Here is a 22,968-nt window from a genome sequence, read left to right on the forward strand (position 1 = left end):
AATTAGCAAAGTTACTATTTAATCTGATGTTATGCTAGTGAGGACGTAATTTTGGCTATATGTAACAGTGATCCAAAATGACAGTGTCTAAAAAAACATAAACAAAAACAAAATAAAATAACAATGTCTAAACAAGATAGGAGTTTTTTTCCCCAAAAGTTATATGACAAAAGTCAAAAGTTATATGACAGCTCAGCCCCATGAAATCAGCAGTGACTCAAGCTCCTTTTATTTTGTGTCTCCTCCAACCACATGGTCCAAGATGGCTCACTACCATGTCCTCTTTCTGACCAGCAGGTAAGGAGAAAGGAGAAAGGATAGATATCACATCACTTCCCTTCACATGTCATTGTTCAGTATTTAGGCATGTAGGAGCACCTGGCTATGTCAGAGGCTAGGAAATGTAGCCCTCATTTTGCATGGCCGAGTTGGGGGTATAGAAACAAATAGCTTTTGTCACAGAGCTGCTCTTAACAACTAGAGTTGTTAACTGATATCATTGTTGTTGATTATGATACAAAATCTATTGGAGAGCACGTGAAATAAAGTTTTTGGTATTCTATATGCAAGGCATCTCTCTCACTCATTAACTTAAGAATATTTAATAGAATATATAATGTCCAACTCATAGGCACTTTCTTTTGTACCATTTAGAAACTGCAAAGAAGGAACTTCAGAAAGATAAATCCTGTGAACCCAAGTCTCCCAAAATAGAAGGAAAATCATGGTCAGGTGACTCATTTAATCCTCCTTTCATTCATACTCTAGAACAAAAATATTGTGAAAGTGAAGTTAAATTGGCTATGTTATAGAATGTGTATTTTATAGGTGAACTTTTGACTTGTAACTTGGAGAAGAAGTATGCCAAATGTGAAGATGAGGAACAGGCAAACTTAATCTATGGTAACTCCAGGTTCACAGGTACATGTTAACAACAAAACTAGGAAGGATATATGGCAGTCCAATTGATGAATTTAATTTACTATGGTACCCCATGATAAAGACTGGATTTACCCACGATACAATAGCGGGGTGATCCTTGCATTATTTTGTCCCTGAGTTGATGGATCTAAACATACAAGATGAATATTTTGGGTGGTGGTAGGCATGACCTATTGATGAATGTTCTGCTTTAAAATACGTGCATTAGTATATGGTTGGGTTTTTTCCTCCATTACATGGTCCTACAATTGCTTTGAAGCTATGATCCAGGTATACAAAGGGAATCAGATATTAGATATTAGAACTCATTAGAAATCACTCTAGCAGTTCCTCTCCTTAGTAGTTCAATATCCAAACATGTGATACAGGTGAGAATCTAGCTTGTTTTTGAAGACTTATAAAAAAGGATCTCAACAGAGAGAGCAAAGAGTAGCTTTTAGCTCTGAGATAGATCATGTATTTAACAGTGATATTTCCAACAAGTAGTCATATTTTACTACAATACTATTTTATCATTTTACCTTTCAGCGACAAGTAGTAGAACTAATTAGATCAAGATTATTTTCTTCCTAGGCAAATTTTTTCTCATTTAAGTCTGGGTTAAATAACGAACTTTTATCCTCAAAATATTTTGGTGAAAATGCATGGCATTGGTCAAGCTCTTGCAGCCTACTAGTTTATGTTCTTCTGGTCTTACTTCTTTCTTTCAATTTTGCTTTACTATTTGTAAAAACTGCATGGATGATCTTTTTTTTCCATGTTTTTTAAAAATGTAAACAATCAAAACATCCACTTCATGTTTGATCATTTTTAAGTGACATCAAATTTCACATGTATGGCATAAGATCATGAATGGTTAAATTAATGAATAGATGAAATTTAAGTTATTGGGTTGAAATTTTATGAAATATGCTTTATGCTATAACATTGAGCTCCAAGATAAATATATTAAAGACTCTTTGGGGGAGAGGTGGTAGTGGTGGTATTTACAGACTTATTTAACTGGCAAGTAGAAATTGCAGCTGGCTTTTGACACAGTGAATCCAAGGGCTCAACAATAGCCGTAGGACACTGTCTGTGGCTCTCGACCCTCTTCTTCTCTGTGTAACTTTCAATTTTAGGTTGTTTTTTTGATACTGTGACAAAGATGTCCATGAAAGTATCTTTAAGCCTACATCCTACAAGTTCAGGAATCAGAGTACAAAAAGAGTGGTTTTTTTTCCAATAGTTCTCCTAAAAGTTTTGGGTATAATTCTCATTGGCCCATAATATGTTACATTGCTGTCATATATAAATCCAGACCTATATCATGTAGCCATCCTTGGGCAAGAGTTGAGGAGACTCAGTACCATCTGGTTTATCTAAACTGACAATGGGGGAGAGATTGTTTTTGTCAAATTAAAAAAAGGGTGCTGTCTTCATGAAAGGAGCATGGATTCCTGACAGGAAAAAAAAAAAAAAATAGCAGATGTCCATTACAATAAATACTTGTATATTTTTCTTGATCTTTGAGAAAATTATTAACTTTATTGTTTGGTGTGTTTCCTGACTGATAGACCTACATTCAATTATCAGAAATATTCAGTCTTATAAGGAAGTAAAAGGTAGGAGTGCTTTCAATGGAGTTTCCATCAATCTGCTCCAGTTTGTGCAACTCCTGGAGACATTTGTTGGTGAAGATACTCCCTTGAGTGTCAGTGAGACTCTCACCTTCTTTTTTAAGAGAGGCTACGTTGAAACAAAAGAAGAGAAAATAAGTGGTTTAGAAGAGGTGAGTAATATTGCTTAATGAAACAAGTGAAGTCACTGTTATAAGTAAATCTCTCTACCTCAGTTGTTCTTGTGTGGCTCTTCTTTAAAAATTTACACCAAACTTATCAGTTTATTTCAATGAGCATGGCCATTAAATATTTTATTTTATTGTCAAATGTTCTAAGATTACACTCCAGAGGACTCATTCCCCTAACACTATCGTGATTGCTGGGGCAGGAGATGGTTTATTATACAGCTTTGTTTTAACTCCTCTGAAGCTTGAAGAGCAGATTTTTGAGGAGCAGATATGTGTATGAGCAAAGATGTGTGTGTGTGTCTGTCTGCTGCATGAGTTCATTTATAAATGCATAAAGTAGAGTTATGGCTTGAATATATATTTTTATTCATGTGCACTGCACCGAGGTAGTATTTATTTCCTAAGAACTTACTTGGGTGATAGATAAATACACACACATTAGCTGATATAAACAATTTATGTGCTCTTATATGAAATGTGTAAATTAGATTCACCAGGGATATTCAGTAACTTCAGCAGCCTTATGAGTCTTTTCAGCCTAATTATGGAGTTGATATCTCTTGCTTCCTCTATTGCAGTTCTCCTCATTCAACCAAATGGTATATATTCGCTTTCTTTTAGCAATTAAATCTAGCTAGATGTTAATTAAATTACTATCTAATTGATATAATTAACCTAGTAAAAAATCTAAAAGGTAATTAATGTCAAGTTAGGTCAATGTTAAATATAAAAAAGAATTTTTGAATACAATCATTTTTCATTGTTTGAACACTGCCATTCATCTCCCTTCACTACAGAATATATCCCACTAAGAAGTCAGGCAGAGTACCCCATGTGTTTATCACATTCCAGAACAACCAGTGAGGGAGTAGAAAGGAATAATTTAAAGATTCTTAAGGAGTGCAGTCCTCTTCTCAAATTAATGTTTTAATTCAATGCAGAGAATTCCCGTCTTTTTTTGTTCTAGAGGTGAAACAGAAATGGTATTTAGAGGATTAAAATTAAAAGCTTAATTTTCTCATTAATATCATGCTTAGTCCTCAAAATAAAGCCTTTTTTTTTTTTTTAAAGCACTGCTCTTTAGGGGGAATAAACTTAGGATGCCAGCTCGTACAATGAATGGCGCATCTTCTTTGCTTTTTTATCCTATGTATTCTAGGCTAGACAAAATGCTTCCCGAGTCCGACGGGGACTTCTCCTAGAAGCTCTGTTTCAGAAGTGGGACAGTGATGGCTCAGGCTTCCTGGATCTAAAGGAAGTTGATGAACTTTTGTACACATATAAGGAAGGAATGGAAAAAGAATCTATGAAGAAAGGTAATAATATAAGAATTTTCTTATTTGAGTGTGGTAACATCTTGGCTTCAAGTTTCTCAGTACTGTGACATATATACAGTTAAACAATGGTTGTTCTAAAACCATGAGGTACCACTTTCATACCTACCAGTGTGGCTATAATTTTTCAGCTTTATTGAGATATAATTGATATATAAGTTTAAGGTGTATGATGTGTTGATTTGATGCACTTATATATTGTGAAATTATTCCCACAGTAATGTTAATTAACACCTCCATCACCTCACATAATTATCGTTTCTTTTATTAAATTTACTGGAGATGACATTGGTTAATAAAATTACCAAAATGTACAATTCTAAGTGCATTGTGTGTTCCCTACCTAAAGTTTGATCTTCTTTCACTCTATATTTTGACCCCTTTACTTTTTTCTATTTCCTCCCATTCTCCTTTCCCTTTGGTAACCACTATACTGTTGTCTGTGTTTATGAGTTTTTGTTTGTCTCGTTCATTTGTTGCTTTCAATTTTACATCCTACATACGAGTGAAATTATATGGTTCTCAAATTTTTCTGACTTATTTTGCTTAGCATGATATTCTCAAGATCTATTCATGTTGTCACAAATGGCAGTATTTCATCTTTTCTTGTGGCTGAATAGTATTCCATTGTATATAGTACCACATCTTCTTTGTTCAATCACCTATAGAAGGACACTTTGATTGTTTCCATGTCTTGGCCACCACAAATAATGCTGCAGTGAACATAGGGGTACATATATTCTTACAAATAAATGTTTTCAAAATTTTCAGGCAGATACCCAGAAGAGATTGCTGGGTCATATGGTGATTCTATTCTGAATTTTTTGAGGAACCTCCATACTGTTTTCCATAGTAGCTGTACCAGTTTGCAGTCTCACCAGCAGTGTATAAAGATTCCTTTTTCTCTATAATCTCTCTAACATTTGTTATTACTTACTTTGATGATAATAGCCATTCGAACAGGTGTGAGGTGGTATCTCATGGTGATTTTGATTTGCATATCCCTAATAGCTAGTGAAGTTGAGCAGCTTTTCATATATCTTTTGGTCATCTGTACGTCTTCTTGGGAGAAGTGTGTTTTCAGGTAGTTTGCCCACTTTTTAATTGGATTGTTTTGTTGTTGTTGAGTTGTATGAATTCTTTATATATTTTGGAAATTAGCCACCTTTCGGAGGTGTTGTTTGCAAATATCTTCTTCTATTCAGTTGATTGTCTCTTTGTTTTGTTGGTTTCTTTGGCTGTGCAGAGCTTTTTAGTTTGATAGAGTCCTATTCATTTATTGTTGCTTTTATTTCCCTTACCTTTGAGTTCAAATTCATAAAATTGTCTCTAAGACCAAGGACCATAAGTTTAGAACCTATGTTTTCTTCTATGCATTTATTGTTTCAGGTCTTATATTTAGCTCTTTGATCCGTTTCGAGTTAATTTTTGTGTATCTTTTGTGACAAATAGCAGTCTAGCTTCATTTATTTATTTATTTTTTGTATGTGGCTTTCCAATGTTTCTAGCACCATTTATTGAAGAGGATTTCTTTTCCTTGTTTTATGTTTTTGGCTCCTTTGTAGAAAATTATTTGCGCATACATATGTGGGTTTATTTCTGGCCTCTTGATTCTTTTCTGTTGGTCTGTTTGTCTGTTTTTTTTCTGCCAATACCAATAGCGATTGATTTTTCTGCCAAAAGTGATTTAATTATTGTTGCTTATAGCATAGTTTGAAGTCAGGGGATGTGATGCCTCTAGCTTTGTTCTTTTTTCTTAGGATTGCTTTGGCTATTTGAGATCTTTCATTGTTCCATACAAATTGGATGATTTTTTTGTTCTATTTCTTTAAAAAATGCCATTGGGATTTTGATGGGGATTGCATTAAATCTATATATTGCTTTGGGTAATATGACCATTTTAACACTGTTGATTTTTACAATCCTTGAACACAGAATATCTTTCCATTTCTTTGTATCCTCTTCAATTTATTTTAATAACATCTTATAGTTTTCAGGATATAGTTCTTTCACACCCTTTTTAAAGTTTATTCTTAGGTATTTTATTACCATTGCATTTTTTTTGTGGTGAGAGCATTTAAGATTTACTCTCTTTAGCAACTTTCGAGTATATAATACTATATTGTTAACTATAGTCACTATGCTATATGTTAGATCCTCAGAACTTATTCATCTTATAACAGAAGTTTGTACCTTCGATCAACATCTCCCCATTTCCCCTGCTCCCAGCCCCTGGGAACCACCATTATACACTATTTCTATGAGTTTGGCTTTTTTTAGATTTACATATATGAGATCATATAGTATTTGTCTTTCTCCATCTGACTTATTTCACTTAGCATAATACCTTCAAGATCCACCGATGTTGTTGCAAATAGCAGGATTTCCTTCTTTCTTGTGGCTGAATATTTCATTGTATATACTACATTTTCTTTAACCATTCATCTGTTGATGGACATAAGCTGTTTTCATATCTTGGCCATTGTAAATAATTCTGCAGTGAACAAGGGAGTGTAGATATCTCTTTGAAATAGTGATTTTGTTTTGTTTGGATATATACTTGGAAGTGAAATTGCTAGATCATATGGTAGTTCTAGTTTTAATTTTTGAAGAATCTCCATCTGTTTTTTATAGTGACTATACCAATTAACATTCCCATCAACAGTGCACAAAGATTCCTTCTCCACATCCTCATTAACATTTCATGTCTTTTGTTTTTTTTCAATTACAATTGATATACAATATTGTATAAGTTGTACACTTAAATGTCTAATATATATTACACATTTATATAACTTGTAAAGCAATCACCCCAATAAATCCAGTAACCATCTAACACCATATATAGTTATTAAAATACTAGTGACTATATTCACCATGCTATACTCTACATCTCCATGGCTATTTTGTAATTACCAATTTGTATTTCTTAATCCCTTCCCCCCTTTACCCATTCTCCCAATCCCACCCTAATCTGGCAACCATCACAATGATCTCTATGAGCTTGTTTCTCTTTTGTTTGTTTATCCACTTCTCTAGATTCCACATATAAGTGAAATCCTATGACATTTGTCTATGTCTGATGTCCTCCACTCAGCACAATACCCTTTAAGTCCATCCATGTCATTGCAGATAGAAAGATTTTGTTCATTCTTATGGCAGAGTAATATCCCATTGTATATACGTACCACCTCTTTTTGGGATTGAGATCTTTCCCACTTCTTTAGTTGACAACTTTCATGGAAAAGGAAACTTTTATCCTATCATTTTTTTATCTCTCAGCCAATAAGCTTCACCTACACTTTGTCTCCAACATCTACTATCTCAGAGGGCTTATCCACATGACAGAGTGACATGTGAGTTCAGTGGACTAGACCTTACTTCTGACAGCCTAGGATTTTGATAAAGCCTCCATTGTCTGTCACCATACCAACCTCTCCTTTGAAAAGTGTAGAGAGCAAGCAAGTTCTCTATCGTCTTAGGTCTTCCTGAATTCAACCTCAGTGTTCTATGGCTCCTCCATATCTCTTCTGCTAACACTAATTCAGGTTTCTCAGAATCAACTTCAGATCTCCCCGCCACAGCATTGCACCCCAGATTTCCAATTCTTAAAGTATATACCGAAATAATTATCATGAAAAGAATTATCAAGGTAGTTAAGTTCTTCAGCTCTTTCAAAATCATTATATTAATAATTTTCAAATGTACATAAGTTTATCAATTGTCATGTATTCTTTATTAATTATATCTTTTACAAACTTTACACTACACTGCACTATTTTCTTAGATTGTATCTAAAAAGAGTTTATTTAATGAAGTTTCTAAAGGCATAATGAATTGGTTTCCATTTATAATATGGGCAGATTTCATGACACAAAACCAGAGGAAAGAACACTACACAATGGTCAGGAGAGCTGGGTTCCAATACTGGATCTATAACTATATAGTCACATGAAGGGCAAGTTACTGAACTTCCGTACACCCAGGTGTCCTCCTTTGTAAAACGAAGGAGTTAGACATGATGAATTCTAGAATTTAAGGAACCTGATATAAGGATGCTCCAATATATACGATTGAAGTACAGAAGTAGGGATAGGTAGAAAGCATAAAATGTAATGGGTTAAACCAGTAAATAAGAATGAGGAAAGTAATGAGGAGGCAGAATCTGCTGCCAGAAGAAAATATCTTCAAACAGAAAGAACAAGTTATTCTCACCCAGGATAGGCTTGTACAAAACAACTTTCTCTGAACACAGCTATGTGGCCTGAGGAGATGACTGCTGAACTGATGGCCAAATGGAAGAAGAAAGTCAAATTTAGTTTCTTAAAAATGTAAGAAAATTTTAACTTCAGACATTAGCAAATAATATATTGGCAAATCTTCAAACAGCTCTTGTTTATTTGTTTGTTTGTTTTTGTTTTGCTCTACCCTTCATATCCATTTCTGTGTTCAAGATTCAAAATTGGGGATAAAATAGGATAAAGTCACAGAATATGAAATTTCTAGAAATGTTTCTGCTAGTATCCTCAAAATGGAAGTTTTCTATATGGAAAGAGCATCTTGTAATTTCCCCATTTTTATTCCAGTCTAATGTAGCCTAATCTTTTGAACAGAAATATCACATATAAAAAGCTGTAGAATATGTGACCTGTCTACATTGTAGTATTTAATGGAATAAATCACTCTTTTCCCATTATTTTCCATGTTGTAGCTATTAACATTTGTTGGATATGCCCTTAATTTTCTATTCAATGATAAGATTGGCTTTAATATATAAATTTCTATTTAAGTAGGATATTTAACTCTCTTAAAATTATAATTCTTTGGCGAATCATTCTGTCACCAAATTTCAGAAATCTGGAACATTAATAACCATATTTATTTAGAAAGTCTCACTGAAAAACTCAAAGAGTTTTTTAAAGAAACTGAAAACTGGACAAGTAGTTAGCGTAAAACTACTGCTGTTTTTTTACTTTGGAACATCTAAGAAACTCCTCGGTCTTTCTTTGATTTCCATACCTTGACATATTTAAGATTACAGGCAGGTTGTAATGTGTCCTTCTTTTAGGTTTGGCGAATGTTTCCTCATGATTAAATTCAAGTTGCTCTAATGAACAGGACAAACAGAGACTCATGGACATGGACTATAGACTGGTGGTTACCAGAGGGTAGGCGGTGGGGGAGGAGGAGGGAGGTAGATGGTTAACGGGGTCAAGTATAGGGGGATGGGAGGAGGGCGAAGTGGGTAAAGGGGATCAAATATATGGTAGCTGAAGGAAACTGGACTTTGGGTGGTTAACACACAATAGAATATACAGATGTCAAATTATAACGTACACCTGAAAATTATATAATTGATTAACTGATGTTACGTCAATAAACTCAATTAACTTGTAGCTCCTTCTAACTTGCTAATATTATCCTAAATATATTTACAGTCATGTGCCACATAATGACATTTCAGTCAACAGGCTGCATATACAATGATGTTCCCATAAGATTATAATGGAGCTGAAAAATTACTATTTCCTGGTGAGGTCATAGCTGTTGTAACGTTGTAGGATAACACATTACTCAAGTGTTTGTGGTAGTGCTGGTGTAAACAAACTATTGCACTGCAATTGGATAAAAGTACAGCACATGCAATTATGTACAGTATATAATGCTTGGTAATGATAATATATGACTATTACTGGTTTATGTATTTACTATGCTAAACTTTCTATTGTTAATTTAGTGTACTCTTTCTACATACAAAAATGTTTGCTATAAAACACAATGCTATGTTACACTGGCAGCAGCCTCATACATCTTGTGTTTACCGCATCTCTTGATTGTATCATTTTCTCTCGTGCTTGACTTAATCTTGTGTTGTTTTGTATAGTAACATGCCATACAAGCTTGTAGCCTAGGAGCAATAAGCTATACCATATAGCCTAGGTGTGTAGTAGGTTATATCATCTAGGTTTGAGTACATGTGCTCTGTGATGTTCTTACAACAAAATCACCTACATTTGTCAGCACTATCCCTGTCATTAAGAGGTATGTGACTGTATTCTTTTGATCAATTTCTCTGAATGGAACTAATCTTTCATCATGCTGTCCTCTCCTGCAAACTGATGTCCTACACTTAAGTTCCAATACCCTGTACTAATCAGTTTTTCCCACACAGTTTTCCTCCTCACTCTGCTCAAGCTCTGACATGCCACACCAGATCCCCCACTATGTAGATGCCTTTCACACACTTTTTGAGCGCTAGCATTCCATGACAAGGTATCTTTTTATATAGATGCCCTCCTCAATTTACCCAGGCTTCTTACTCTCCTCATGTTGAATGGACTCTCTACCTGGAAGTCCTCCTCATCTTGCTTGAACTCTGACTCCTCCATGATGAGCTGCCTCTCCATATAGACACCCTCCTCATCCTGTTTAGGTTCTGACTTCCCAGGCTGGGTTGTCCCTTCATTTAGATTTCCTTCTCACCCTGCTCAGGTTTGAATACCTCATGTTGAGCATCTACCCCATGTGGACACCTTCTTCATACCACTTGGGTTCTGACACCATAAGCTAAACCACTTCTCTGCAGAGCCACCCTCTTTTCTCAAATAGGCTTAAGATTGCTCTAATTGGGAATGTATGAATTAGGATTGTTTGAGTCCAAGAAACAGAAAACCCATCCCAAAGTGGTTAAGCAAAAAAAGGATTTAATTGGTTCATGTGATGAAAAAGTCCAGGGCTAGTTCGAGACAAACTAAATAATGACATTAGGACAGGTGTCTGCTTCTTTCTCTTTCTCTCTCTTTTAGTCTGGACCTGCTGTCTTCTATATGTCGACTCCATTTTCATACAGCCTTTATCCTTGTGGTGACCAGGTCCAGTCTCACATACTCACAGATTTACTCAAGTCCAGTAAGAATAAGAAGGAAAGTGTCCTTTTCTTAATCATTCAAGCAAAAAGTGTGGTATTAGTCTGGACCAGCCCCTCTAGCTAGGGGAATGGAATGTTCTGACTGGCTTAGGCCTGAGATGCATGCTCCACCTCTAGAACCACAAGTGGAACCCTACTCAAACACATGAACTGAAGTGGCAGTGAAGTAATTTCTCCAAAGCTAAATGTGGGATATAAGTACCAGGAGAAAGATGAGTGGATGCTAAAGAGCAAAAATCAACAAAAGTCCAGCTCCAGAAATGAGATGCTTTTATATGACAAGATGACTAAAAGTAGCAGGTGGTATTTGTTAATTGTCAAATAAATGGTATAGAATGAATGCTTCCATCTTTTAGGGAAGGGGGAAATCATAGTGGAATCCTTCCTGAGTAAGGAGAGATTTTGAACTTTAAAGGGGGAAAGTCACATACTCTGTGACTGATTAATTTTTAATAAAAGTCAAAGACATTTATACATGTACCCCAAGGGAATGTACAAAAATGCTCATAGCACTGTTCATAAGAGCAAAATACCGGCGACAACCGACATGTCCATTGACAGGAGAATAAATAAATCAATGGTGGTATACTTACGGAATAACATATTATATAATGATGAAAATGAATAAGTCACAGTCACAAGAACAACATGGATGGATATGGTAGCATAATGTTGAATGAAAAAGCAAGTCCCAGAAAACTACATATAGCATGATGTTCTTTTTCTAAAGTATACAAACAGGCAGAAGTAAATTACATATTGTTTAGAAGTACACATACTCATACAAACAATAACACTATTGGAGAGAAAAAGCAAGGAAAAGATAAAGCAAAAGCAAAATTTCAGGAAATTGGGAGGGGATATGGGGAACCGGGGAGTTAACAACAGCAGGGGCATGAAGGGAGATGTAAATTGTTGGTAATATTCAGATTTGGTAGTAGATTCATGATTGTATTATAAAAAAATAAAAGAGATATTGATGTAGAAGTGTGCAAGGCATGGTCAGGGACTATAAGTGGAATGGAGATACTGGAGCAAATAATTCCTGTACGGTATTATGGGCAAATATTATTGGAACATGGGCTGGATCCAAATACAGTTTGAACCAGGGAACTACGTAATACAAGTTGTGTTTTAATTTAATTTTATAAATATGTATTAAGCCTTACTACTTTTTTGATGTATAACTTTTTTTATTAAATTTATTGGGGTGACATTGGTTAATAAAATTATATACATTTCAAGTGTGAAATTCAATAATACATCATATGTATATTGCATTATGTATTCACCACCCAAAGTTCCTTCCATCACCATATATGTGTCCCCCTTTACCCTTATCTACCTCCTCGCTCCTCCCACTTCCCTCTGGTAACCACTAAAATTTTGTTCGTGTCCATGAGTCTCTCTTTTTTGTCATGTTCATTTGTTGCTTTCAGTTTTATATTCTACATATGAGTAAAATGATATGGTCCTCAACTTTTTCTACCTGACTTATTTCTCTTAGTATTTTGAGCCTTACTATTGGTAATCCAACTCTAAAGCAATTAATATTGGTTCGGTATTACGGAAATAGAAATGGAGAGGAATGGCCACAAGATACATTGTCAAAGACTAACAGGGTAAGATTAAGTGGTCTATTGGATATGGAATGAAAAAGGTATGGAGAAATCAAAGTTGGCCCTGGGATTTCACCTAAGTGATAGAATTAAACAAAACAAAACAAAAACAGAGAAGATGACGTAGGAGTCATCTTGAGTTTAGCAAAGGAAGTCATTGTAAGATGTTCTGTTGGGCTTAGAGATGCCTTTGATATACCTTTTCCATGGGAATTTTCCATGGGGAGCAGTTGTCAGGGTCTTCAGTTTGCTGTAAGAGGAGAATGAAAATTGCCTCCACTGACAAATGAACTTTTGGTTAGTTCTTGGTTTTATGTTTATGTCTTTTAGCTAAACTACACATCCAATTTCCAAAGCCACACCCTGGTCATGAAGTGAGGCTGTCTTCAAAACAGTTTCAGAAATACATAGAATTGGTTGTATCTGAACTGAGGGGCAATGAAGATCATGTTCTGGAAAGTGTTGTGGAGTTTCTGATGACGACTTTAAAAAGGAGCCATATTGAGGATCTGAGGAATTGTGCCAGACGGAAGTGGCTGCACCAAATTCAACGTGCTTCAGAGACAAGTGGAGTATCTCTGGAGCCAGTGTACACTGAGACCTTTAAGGCCCTCACACAGGTATATTTTCTAGAATGATAGATAAAAGGAAAAGATTCCTCACAGGAGGTTATGTTCAATGGTTGCAAAGGAGGAGCACACACTAAATTCTCTTAAAATTCTCTGGGTACTGCTATAGATGTTTTATTCATTCCAATGACCCAAAGCCTAGGAAAGATGCAATTGGAATGATTGTAGGATGGCGAGGTAGAAGCAGAGAGGAAAGGTATAAAAGACTTAATTATGTCTTGGGATTTCTAATTAATGTGTGCCCAGAGTCAAATAAGCTAGACTGAAAAATACCAGTAGGGAGATGTGCAAGCAATTCAAGCTACATTCCCCTTGCATGTTTTGGGAGTCATTCAAAAAGAAACTATTTAAATTATAAAGTCATTATAAAGTAGAATCCAATATCACACAATATTTCATAGCACTGCCTAGAAATAAGCTGAGACTATTATAGAATCATGTCACTGAAAACGCATCACCTTGATAGGCCACTGCTCAAGTTTTGCCGCCCCTAAGACTCCCAGCTTGCTGCTCCTCTCAGAAACAGTATGGCTATCTTCTACATATATCACAGATTTCATTGATCCAGGGGACCTGTATCATTCGAGGTGATCAAGAACTGGAGACCAATCAAGAAAAAGAGGTCTTATTCCAACTCGCTTCAGAGATCTGCAGTACCCTAAGAGAAATCTCACCACATTTTTGTCAGTTACTCTATAGACCTTGTAGAATAAAAGGAGTAATAAAGGCAGAAGAAAAAAAGGCATGAAAAGCAAACCCAAATATATAGAAAGTGGAGACAAATATAATGTCATTCATGTCCCCCAATTTATGGACATGCTCAATATATGTGTTAACATGTAATATTCTTAATAACATAATATTTTAAATACAGAGAGTTTTCAGTTATTTCCATTAGAAATAGTAGTTGCCTAAAGTCTGCAATCTGGGGCCCCAAGAAATCCTTTTCTGAAATGACATTAGTCAAATGTCATAGCCAAACTATGTTAAAAATTCCTTGAGAACATTTTCCCCCACATTCACGTTATAGTAGATGGTTAAGAAATATGAGTGAATTGAAGCCATCTTGTACCAGCTTCCTAAAATAAATACTTTTAACTGAAGCCCAGACAATATAACTATAGTTCAAAGGGATCCAAGTTTTAAACCTCTAAATTTAAGTAGATTTTGAGAGATTTTTTCTTGGTAAACCAGTCTAGTTGGCATTAAGTAAATCCATACCACTTACTAAAACTCAGGTTTGGGGGACAGCTGTGGTATCAATCTTTTCCTCACTGCCATAAATGGTAATATCTCCATCATTTATTCATGAAAATGAAATTATTGAGGTCAGATGTACAAACTGGCTGGCTAATCAGGGAGATATGATTAAGAGAATAGCTCTTGGCAAATACATGGTCAGAAACATTTTTTCCGTAGGATGCTCAAGCCCATGGAAATAAGAAGATTAGTGCTCACATTTCCCTCTTAGAAGAAAACCTACTACTGCCTCATAGAGGGACTGTTCTATTGAGGAATGTAGCTTGTACTTTAGATGATGCTCCATTTGTGCTAAACAAAGTACTCTACAGGGACATGAAGGGAATCAGGTAAGAATTTCTTGAAAAGGTTGGTTTTACTTTTCTAAAAATAATAATTCCCTTCCTGAAGTAAGCTAGCTTTAAAATCCTAGTTAGTTGACCAAGAGAAAAATTGTCTCAGGTCACCAATGCTTCTAGAGCTCCCGGGAGGTGGTGGGTTTCCAATCTTACATGATTTTACCTAATTGTTTCTAGAGCTCACGTTAGGCATTAATTTGCCACATAGAGACTCTGCTTCATAATATTATCTTTTATAAGTTATGTCTCTTGTATCCTGTTTATATATGTTTTCTCAGTTATGACCTAAGCTTGTTTTTTAAATCTTTTTCTCAAGTTAGACTCTACAAACTGGTAATTTTGAGTCCACTTTATTGACATATAATGCTATGATTACAATGTAGAATCGATTTTATTTCCTATATGATTTAAAGCCTCTCCTGTGCCCTTCTCCTATCCTTATATTCCTATTCCTCAGCTTTACAGTAGTGGATGAAGGGACACCAATACATGTACCCCAAGTTCAACACCATGGGAACATTTTCTTCTGGAATGATTCCCGCAAGAAGACTGATCGAAATGGATCATTCCTGGCTCTGCCTCTTCAGGATGCTTATATGAGAATCTTTGGGGTCATGGCTATTGACACCCTAAGAGATCCCCATGAAATAAACATCTTCTTACCTCACGAAATTAGATTCTATCAGGTAAGCCATAGAAGAATTTGTGAATAGCAATGGTAGGATGGCTTCTCCTTCTATAATTTTTTAAAAAGCAAAACCTGAAACTGGATGAGAGTAGAACTATGTATTTAGATAGTGTTACCATTCTGGTTCCAGTTCCCTATGTGTATGTGTCAGTCTTTGTAGAGGTTCCCATTACGCATGGAAGGACTCTCAGCCTCACTTGCACATATGGGCCTCAGACTCTCTGGGAAGATTGTTAATATGTGTCCCATTGCATTAATCATAGAAACATAATTTTATGCTGTAGAACCAAAATCCAAGCATTAAACTACTAAGACCCACATAGTAAGAATAAGTACATATTTATGTTTTATTAATAGTGGTACCCAGAAATTCTTTGCTCTTTCAACAAATAATGCTAAATATAATATGCATTTCCATAACTCTTGATATCAGTGCTATAATTTTTTTGATGGAGAAGAAGCAAGGAAAAAGCTTAAATGTTTCTTGAGTAGTAATGTTTTCAAATTAGATCACGAAAAGGATAGGCACTTTTAAGACTATAAAATAACTGGATTATTTCTTTAAGCATTTAAATTTAATTTTATGAATAGATATTGCAATGCAGGAAGTTTGAAAGCCTTTATGGAGGCAACAGATTGGGATGTAGCAGCAATTGAGAACTTGCTATGCTCATATCATTTGTTCCCCTGTAAGCCCCTGGCTTTTTATGTTTATTTACCATTATTTTAAAATCTCTCTTCCCACTTACTGGATCTATAACTATGGAAAGTGGTAGAATCTTTTTCTTTGGACATCTTTTTAATAATAAGATTCATTCTCACCTAACATAAGAATGATGTGAAGATATTAAGAAGCAAAATGGAGGAGTATGGAGTTATCAGTAGGTGAGCTATATATAACCTTGTTAGAGAACATGTCGAAATTAATTACAAGTTAATGCTCTAGCCTTTGGAAGTAAAGGCTTCTGTGTTACTCTTAGGCACCTTGGGTCCTAATATAAAATGCATGTATTTTTGAAGAATTTGTGGTCTCTGGAGTTTCTTAACAAGACCGCAGATGAGTTCTAAGGACATCCCATTCCTTCTCTACAAACAGGCTCTCTTTATGCCTATAAGAAGACTGTGTAATCTTAACATGTTGCAGGTTTCAGAACCTAGTACATCCTGTACTGTTCATCTGATTACAGTAGCCATATAAAGATGTAGGCATTAATATTGCATCAGATCAGGGCAACTCCTACCTATCTTCCCAAGGCTGGCATTAGTCTTGGCTTTTAAGCATTTGTTTTCTCATTTCAAAGTTTTATCTTGTTCTTCTGACACTATTCTATGATTGTACATACCATAAAATTTCCCTGGATGATTATCAGGAAACGTAATAATTTATATGGCTCTTACAGTAGATCTCTCCTTACACCTTTGATTTCATAATGATCTTTTTTTTCATAGAAGCTGGAACACTGCCTTTTGAAAACTGATGAATAATTTGTAGGAAGATTGTCATTAATGAAAAGATAATCTAATTGATACATTACTAATTATTTTGCTATTTTAAAAAGAAAAGGCAATTAATTTTCTATCTCTACAGGGTGTTGCCAGTGTCTTTAGCGCTGCCTATCACTATGTCCACAGCCGGGAGCACATCCTGCATGTTGTGATCACTGGCATCAGCTGGCTCTACGACATTGTACCAGACATTACCGCCATCACAACATACTTCATTGAGCCTGGTCCAGAGCAGGTAGGCAAGACTGGGCAGTGTTAGACCTTCCCAAGGTAACAGAGTTTCTAGATGTTATTATTTTACTGCTATTTTAAAACCATATTTAGTTAGCTATTAGCATGACAAGGGACATATTTCTCATGATCCCTACTCAAGACCCTTGGTTGTGAGTGGCAAGAGTCCATCTCAAACTGCCTTAAGTAAAAGGAGGAATCGATTAACTCATGTGACCAAAATGAAGAAGGGGCAGGAGTCAAGCTGGCTTCCAGGATGACCAGATCCAGGAATTTGGTACCGCCAAGTTCTTTCTCTTCCCAGTTCTCATGCTTGCTTCCCTCTACAGTTTGGCTTTGTCCTTCTGGCTAAAGATGGGCTTTCTCCACAGGGCAAGCCAGATGCTCAGTAACTAGAAAAGAATCTTTCCGTCCTGTTTCATCTTGGAAAACCCATGAAAGAAAACTCTTTTTGATCTATCCTGAGCTTTGCCCCTCTGGTCAGGATGGGGAGTCTACTATAACTGACAGCCCCCACCAGAATCATAGGTGAAGTGGGAAGGGATGAGGCACTGTTGTTTTAGAATAACACAATTACATCACATTCTTTTTTGAAAGGCCCCCTATCTATAATTGCTAGTTGTGGTGCTGTTTCCAGGGTGGGGTGGAGGTGGGAGCCTCCAAGTGTCCTCAGAACTGGAATGGAACATGTCTATGTGGGTGTGAGGACCGCTTAGTATGAAAGTAGAGCACCGAGTCTGATAGGCCACAATCACGATGGGGCTGAGGATGTGGGATCCAGGGCGGATTCCACTTGGTCAGTGTCTCACCACACTTAAGAAACACCTTGTTGGGGCCTTAAAGCAAATGACACCTAAGGTACCATGAAGAAGTTTAATATCACCCATAGCAATCAGCATGGTTTCAGGGGTGTGTAGTTTCAGAGTCACAGTGCTGCAGACAAGGCCACAAAGGTCACTATCCATTTTACTCAGGGCCATCTTATGGAGGTGCAGACCATCCCCAGAGGGGAGGAGAGGAGAACCACTCAGCAGCAGCATCTGGGTGGAGTTACAGTTAGGCAGAGACCACTACAGCTATCTAAGGATGTGGTCAGGGGTTTGTCCTAGGTGGAAGACACTACAATAAAGTTTTGGTGTTAAAAATGGCTGAAGTAGCTGTAAGGATACCTTTTTTCAAGCACTCAAATATAATAACTTTCTAAGCCACCCCCTTCCTCTTTTGCAGCCTCTCTGGATCTCTCTTCATCAGTCTGCTCTGTGCCTCAAAAAAGTAAAAAGTATCAGTGGTCTCTTAAAAGCAGAAAACCTTTTCTGGCTATGTGTCTCTAAAAGATGAGAGGATAAGAGAAGAAGCAGGGAGATAACAGTGTGAGAAAAATTTGATACCCCATTGCAGTTTCTGAGATGTACAGGGCTGTGTTTAAAGACCCAAGCTTTCTGAGAGCTAAGTGTAGCCCTCAGCTGACAGCCAACAAGGAAACCAAGACCTTGGTTTTTTATTTCCCTGAGGTATTTGAGAGAGATAAATGGTGAACACTTGCAATCTTCAATTGTATCAATGTAGGCATTTGAAAAAAAGAAAGCCAGAGATTAGCCGGTGCTTTCTGCTTTTCATCTCATCACATTTTTTTCTAAAGTAACACAGACTTTCTGATCTAATGAAAAGGAAGAAGGAGGGTGAAGACTATCAGGAGGAGGAAAAAATATAATGCCACAATTAATGTTTCACATCCAACCATACATAATAGAAAATAATTTTTTTTCCCTATCTCTGAGACTTTAAAAATGCTGTTACTCTGCCTGGAACATTCTCCCTGCTTCACCTCCTCACCCTTAGGTCCTACATGAAGCAAACTACAAATTTACCAAAGGACATAATTTTTTTTTATAAAATATAAAGTCATATCATGATTTTTTTTCACAAGAAGACCATTTGAAAAAATACAATTTCTTTCAAAAATTATTTATAAATTTAACAAAATTCCAAAAACATCTCAAAATGACTTTTTTAATTGACCAAATGATTTTAATCTTCATCTGGAGGAAGAATAAATACATGAGAGTAGCTAAAAAAAATGAGGGATGACAGGGAATTTATAATCTTGGTCTGGGAAGTATGGCTAATTCCTTACATGAAAGGTTGAAACAATTAAGGCAAGGCTGATACATTGACAACATAAAAAAGTAAAACTTTCTTGCACGAAAGTTATAGAAAATAACAATTACTCTTGACAGACTGGGGGGAAATTGCCACATGTTTGACAAAGGGTTAACACTGTTGTACACAAATCAGTGAGATTTTTAAAAATACAAAGAAAAATAAGCAAAGGACAAGTCTATTAAAAAAAATTCTCACGCAAATGGTCAATAAACATGAAAAAAGTGTTCAATTGTTCTCATAATGAAATAAATACAAAGTTAAGTAAAAGATAATTTATCTACTAAATTGAAAAGTATATTTTTAAACTATAACTTAAAACTATAATTTAAAATGTTGTACATCTAAGTGGAGATAACTAAATGGGCAGTTGGGCAAATGAACTTGGTGTTTGGGGAGAAATCCAGACTAGTGAATAAATGGTATTTGAAACCATGAGACTGGGTTACACGACATTGGGAATGTATTTAATGTCACTGAATTATATACTTGTGAATGATTAGAAGGATAATATAATGCTATGTATATTTTACCAAAATAACTAAAAACAAAACAAAAGCCATGAGATTGGATGGGATGACCAAGGAAATGAGTGAAGATAAGGAAAAGAAAAAAAAAAAACCTGAGGTCTGAGCCCTGAGGCATTTCAAGTGTTTGGAATCATTGTGGCTCAAAATTCTGTTGACCTTGACCTATAGTATGAAAAATAGTTTATATCCTGACCCTTTACAAACATACACACATGCTTAAAACAGAAATTCCCCCAAATAATACCTACTTTTACTACAATTGATGTTTTCTGATATTTTCTATTCTATTTTATTTCATTCTTTTAAAAAATATTTGTCAAAAGAGAAAAAAGCAAAATAGGATAAATACTAAAGATAATGTGTAATGAGAAAGGTGAGAATGAATAGATATTGGAAAGGTAAAGGAGGAAAAAGTAACAAGACAATGGCAGAAGAAAATGGAGAGAAAAATAATTGTGGTTCTTTCTCTAAATGATTTCCTAGGAAATTTTAATTAGCAGTAGTTATCTCGCTGTTGAATAATTGCCAAGGCACTTGCTGAATTTATAGTGTCTTGATCCAAGTAAAAGTAAATGAAAAACAAGCTTATTTTCAGACATTATCACAAGCCCCTTATTTTTTATATTAGGCTTCTGGTCTAACAGTGGTCAATATACACAATTTTGTGGGGGAAACAGGAGAGGGATTGGTTGGTTTTAGCTAAAGATTTAAACCGAGAAACACATTCTAAAAAAGGATCTGTCTAGTATACTTAACACCAAATAACAAATCATGGAAGAAATAAATTAGGAAAGAAACTAGAAACCCAATTGCCAATGTGGTTTAATCTTTACAGTTTGCTAAGTATTCTGTTGAAAACATTTCATCTAGAACACGAAGACATGGAATGTAGAGAGGCAAAGGAAAATTTCACGTTTGTTCTTCTAAGCATCATTCATCATGTAGCCTCATAGATCCTGTTATCATAGTTTTCATTTTTAATAAAAGGATTTTTTTTAAGGAGAGCATAAAAATCCCTCTTGCTTCTCTCAATTGAATTCATCTTCCCTACAGTTTAGTGTATTTTACAGACTAAATTAATATTACTTCCTTAAAACAAAATAGTCTCTACCAAAAAAACTTTACCAAGACTCATTAGTCCAAATTCATCAAATTGTACACATTATGTGCATTTTTGTATATCAATTATACCTCAATAAAGCTGTTTAAAAAGACATTAAAATATTTTCATAACCTATATGTAGTTTATGACCTACGGTTTGAAAAACCTCTTAGCGCTGAGGGAGACAAAAAGAAGCAAGGAGACTCAGAGGTGTGCTTAGTAAAGTAGGAGGAGAACCAGGAGAGAGTGGTGTCCCAAAAGCCAAGTGAAGAAAGTATATCAGGAAGGAAGTTGTTCCCTGCATCAAATGCTACTGAGAGGTAGAGGAAGATTAAGATTAGGAATCTGACAATGAGAGAGTCAGTAATAACCTTGACATACAGTTTTGGTGAGGTAGTAAAGATAAAGACCTCACTGGAGAATATATTTTATTGTACTTATTTTGGGGGAGGGGAGCTTTTCTGTATTTTTCAAATGTTCTACAATGTACTTTTAATATCAGAAAAGTAATGTAAACACTATTCTATCACAATTATAAAAATAGGTTTGTGCATTTAAAAGAAGATTGTATTTTGAAATTTTTATCTTGTAGAACACCTCATTCCTTAGTGGTACAGAATAAATAAATGTCACTGTACCTAAAGCTAGAGGTCATCTAAAGTTTTCTTATTTTTTTCCTATTTATCTGTCCCCATAAGCTTTAATGAGAATATGAGGTCTACTTATTCTTCTCTGTAATGAAATCTTTCTCTTTTCAAGGGTTCAGACTATGTTTTACGCAAGATGATGGTGACAGGGCCCCTGGGTCTAACAGAAATCCACAAAAATCCCCCTACCATCTTCAGAAAAACATGCATCTTCAGGTATGAGATGCATCTTCATGTCTGTTTTGTTTGACTGTCAGAGTCACTCCTCACCCCTCGGTGCAATAGATCTGAAGACACAGCTTTTGCCTCTTATTGTGTTACTGACTCTCATTCGGATTTGGTTTTAGAGAAAAACTCCTGTCTGCATGGGCCATATTAACTCCTTTCCCTCTCAAGTCCTTTTAAAAACACATGTCATTGGTATTTTGTATTAAAAATGCATATTTTTAAGCATGATAGTGTTTTATTTTCTATGATTTTCTTGTAAACATGGAATCCAACAAAATCTCACCATAATTATGACAAATATATCAACATTACTTATCAGAGTTCCTCTTAATGCTAGCTAGCTTGGAACAAGTATGTATATATTTTTAAGAAGGCAGGCTGGATAAAAATAAGGAGAAGGCAGAGAAGATTGTCTTTAATAAGTACTCAGTTCTAGGTTACTTTAAATGCCTCTAACCTCTGGAATATAGGGAACACTATCAAACTGTGGACAGATGCAAAGCAGATCTTAACTGAGAACATATCTATTATAAAAGGGGCCAACTGCTTCTTAAGGAGTCAGTGTAGTGAGTAGGCAATAACCTATCTCAGACTTTAGGCTAATTTGATATTTAAGTATCTATGTTAATTAAATTTTATTTTATTTTATTTTAGCTTCATAACAGAATGTTCATTCAGCTTTAAGCTCTTTTCCACAGTTTTACAGAAGTCCTTGTAACATCCAGACTCATAACTTTAGATTCCTGTGTGTAACTCAGAGCAGGTACCTTTTGAGGAACTCTGTTGACCAATCAATTTTATCATTATGCCTGGAAAGTTTAGCATGATGCATCCATTACTACTTATCATAAAGACACAAAGTAGTGGCTCAGCTTCAGGGAAGGGTGGGAGTAGCAAAAGAAAGACATAATCTTACCTGTCATTATAAGATTGATATTATGAACTAAAAATTTGCTTTTTGAGGCTATGCAAATCACCGACATTTTTACAATTACCTCAAAGGAATGACATCTCAATATTGATATATATGAAGAAAG

General features: G+C 35.4%; 1 protein-coding gene across 1 annotated transcript in view; it reads left to right on the forward strand.

Annotated features, from left to right (window-relative positions):
- The window catches only part of EFCAB5 (EF-hand calcium binding domain 5), a 104,672-nt gene that overhangs the window by 64,011 nt on the left and 17,693 nt on the right, over positions 1-22,968 (forward strand). The window contains exons 12-20 of the mRNA XM_025041615.1: positions 655-732; positions 829-921; positions 2,499-2,713; positions 3,891-4,047; positions 12,943-13,232; positions 14,661-14,830; positions 15,297-15,525; positions 17,116-17,268; positions 21,816-21,919. Coding sequence (XP_024897383.1) covers positions 655-732; positions 829-921; positions 2,499-2,713; positions 3,891-4,047; positions 12,943-13,232; positions 14,661-14,830; positions 15,297-15,525; positions 17,116-17,268; positions 21,816-21,919 — 1,489 coding nt within the window. The remainder of the gene's footprint in view (positions 1-654; positions 733-828; positions 922-2,498; positions 2,714-3,890; positions 4,048-12,942; positions 13,233-14,660; positions 14,831-15,296; positions 15,526-17,115; positions 17,269-21,815; positions 21,920-22,968) is intronic.

Source organism: Pteropus alecto, unplaced genomic scaffold, assembly GCF_000325575.1.
Source record: "Pteropus alecto unplaced genomic scaffold, ASM32557v1 scaffold98, whole genome shotgun sequence".
In the NCBI taxonomy this organism is placed as follows: domain Eukaryota; kingdom Metazoa; phylum Chordata; class Mammalia; order Chiroptera; family Pteropodidae; genus Pteropus; species Pteropus alecto.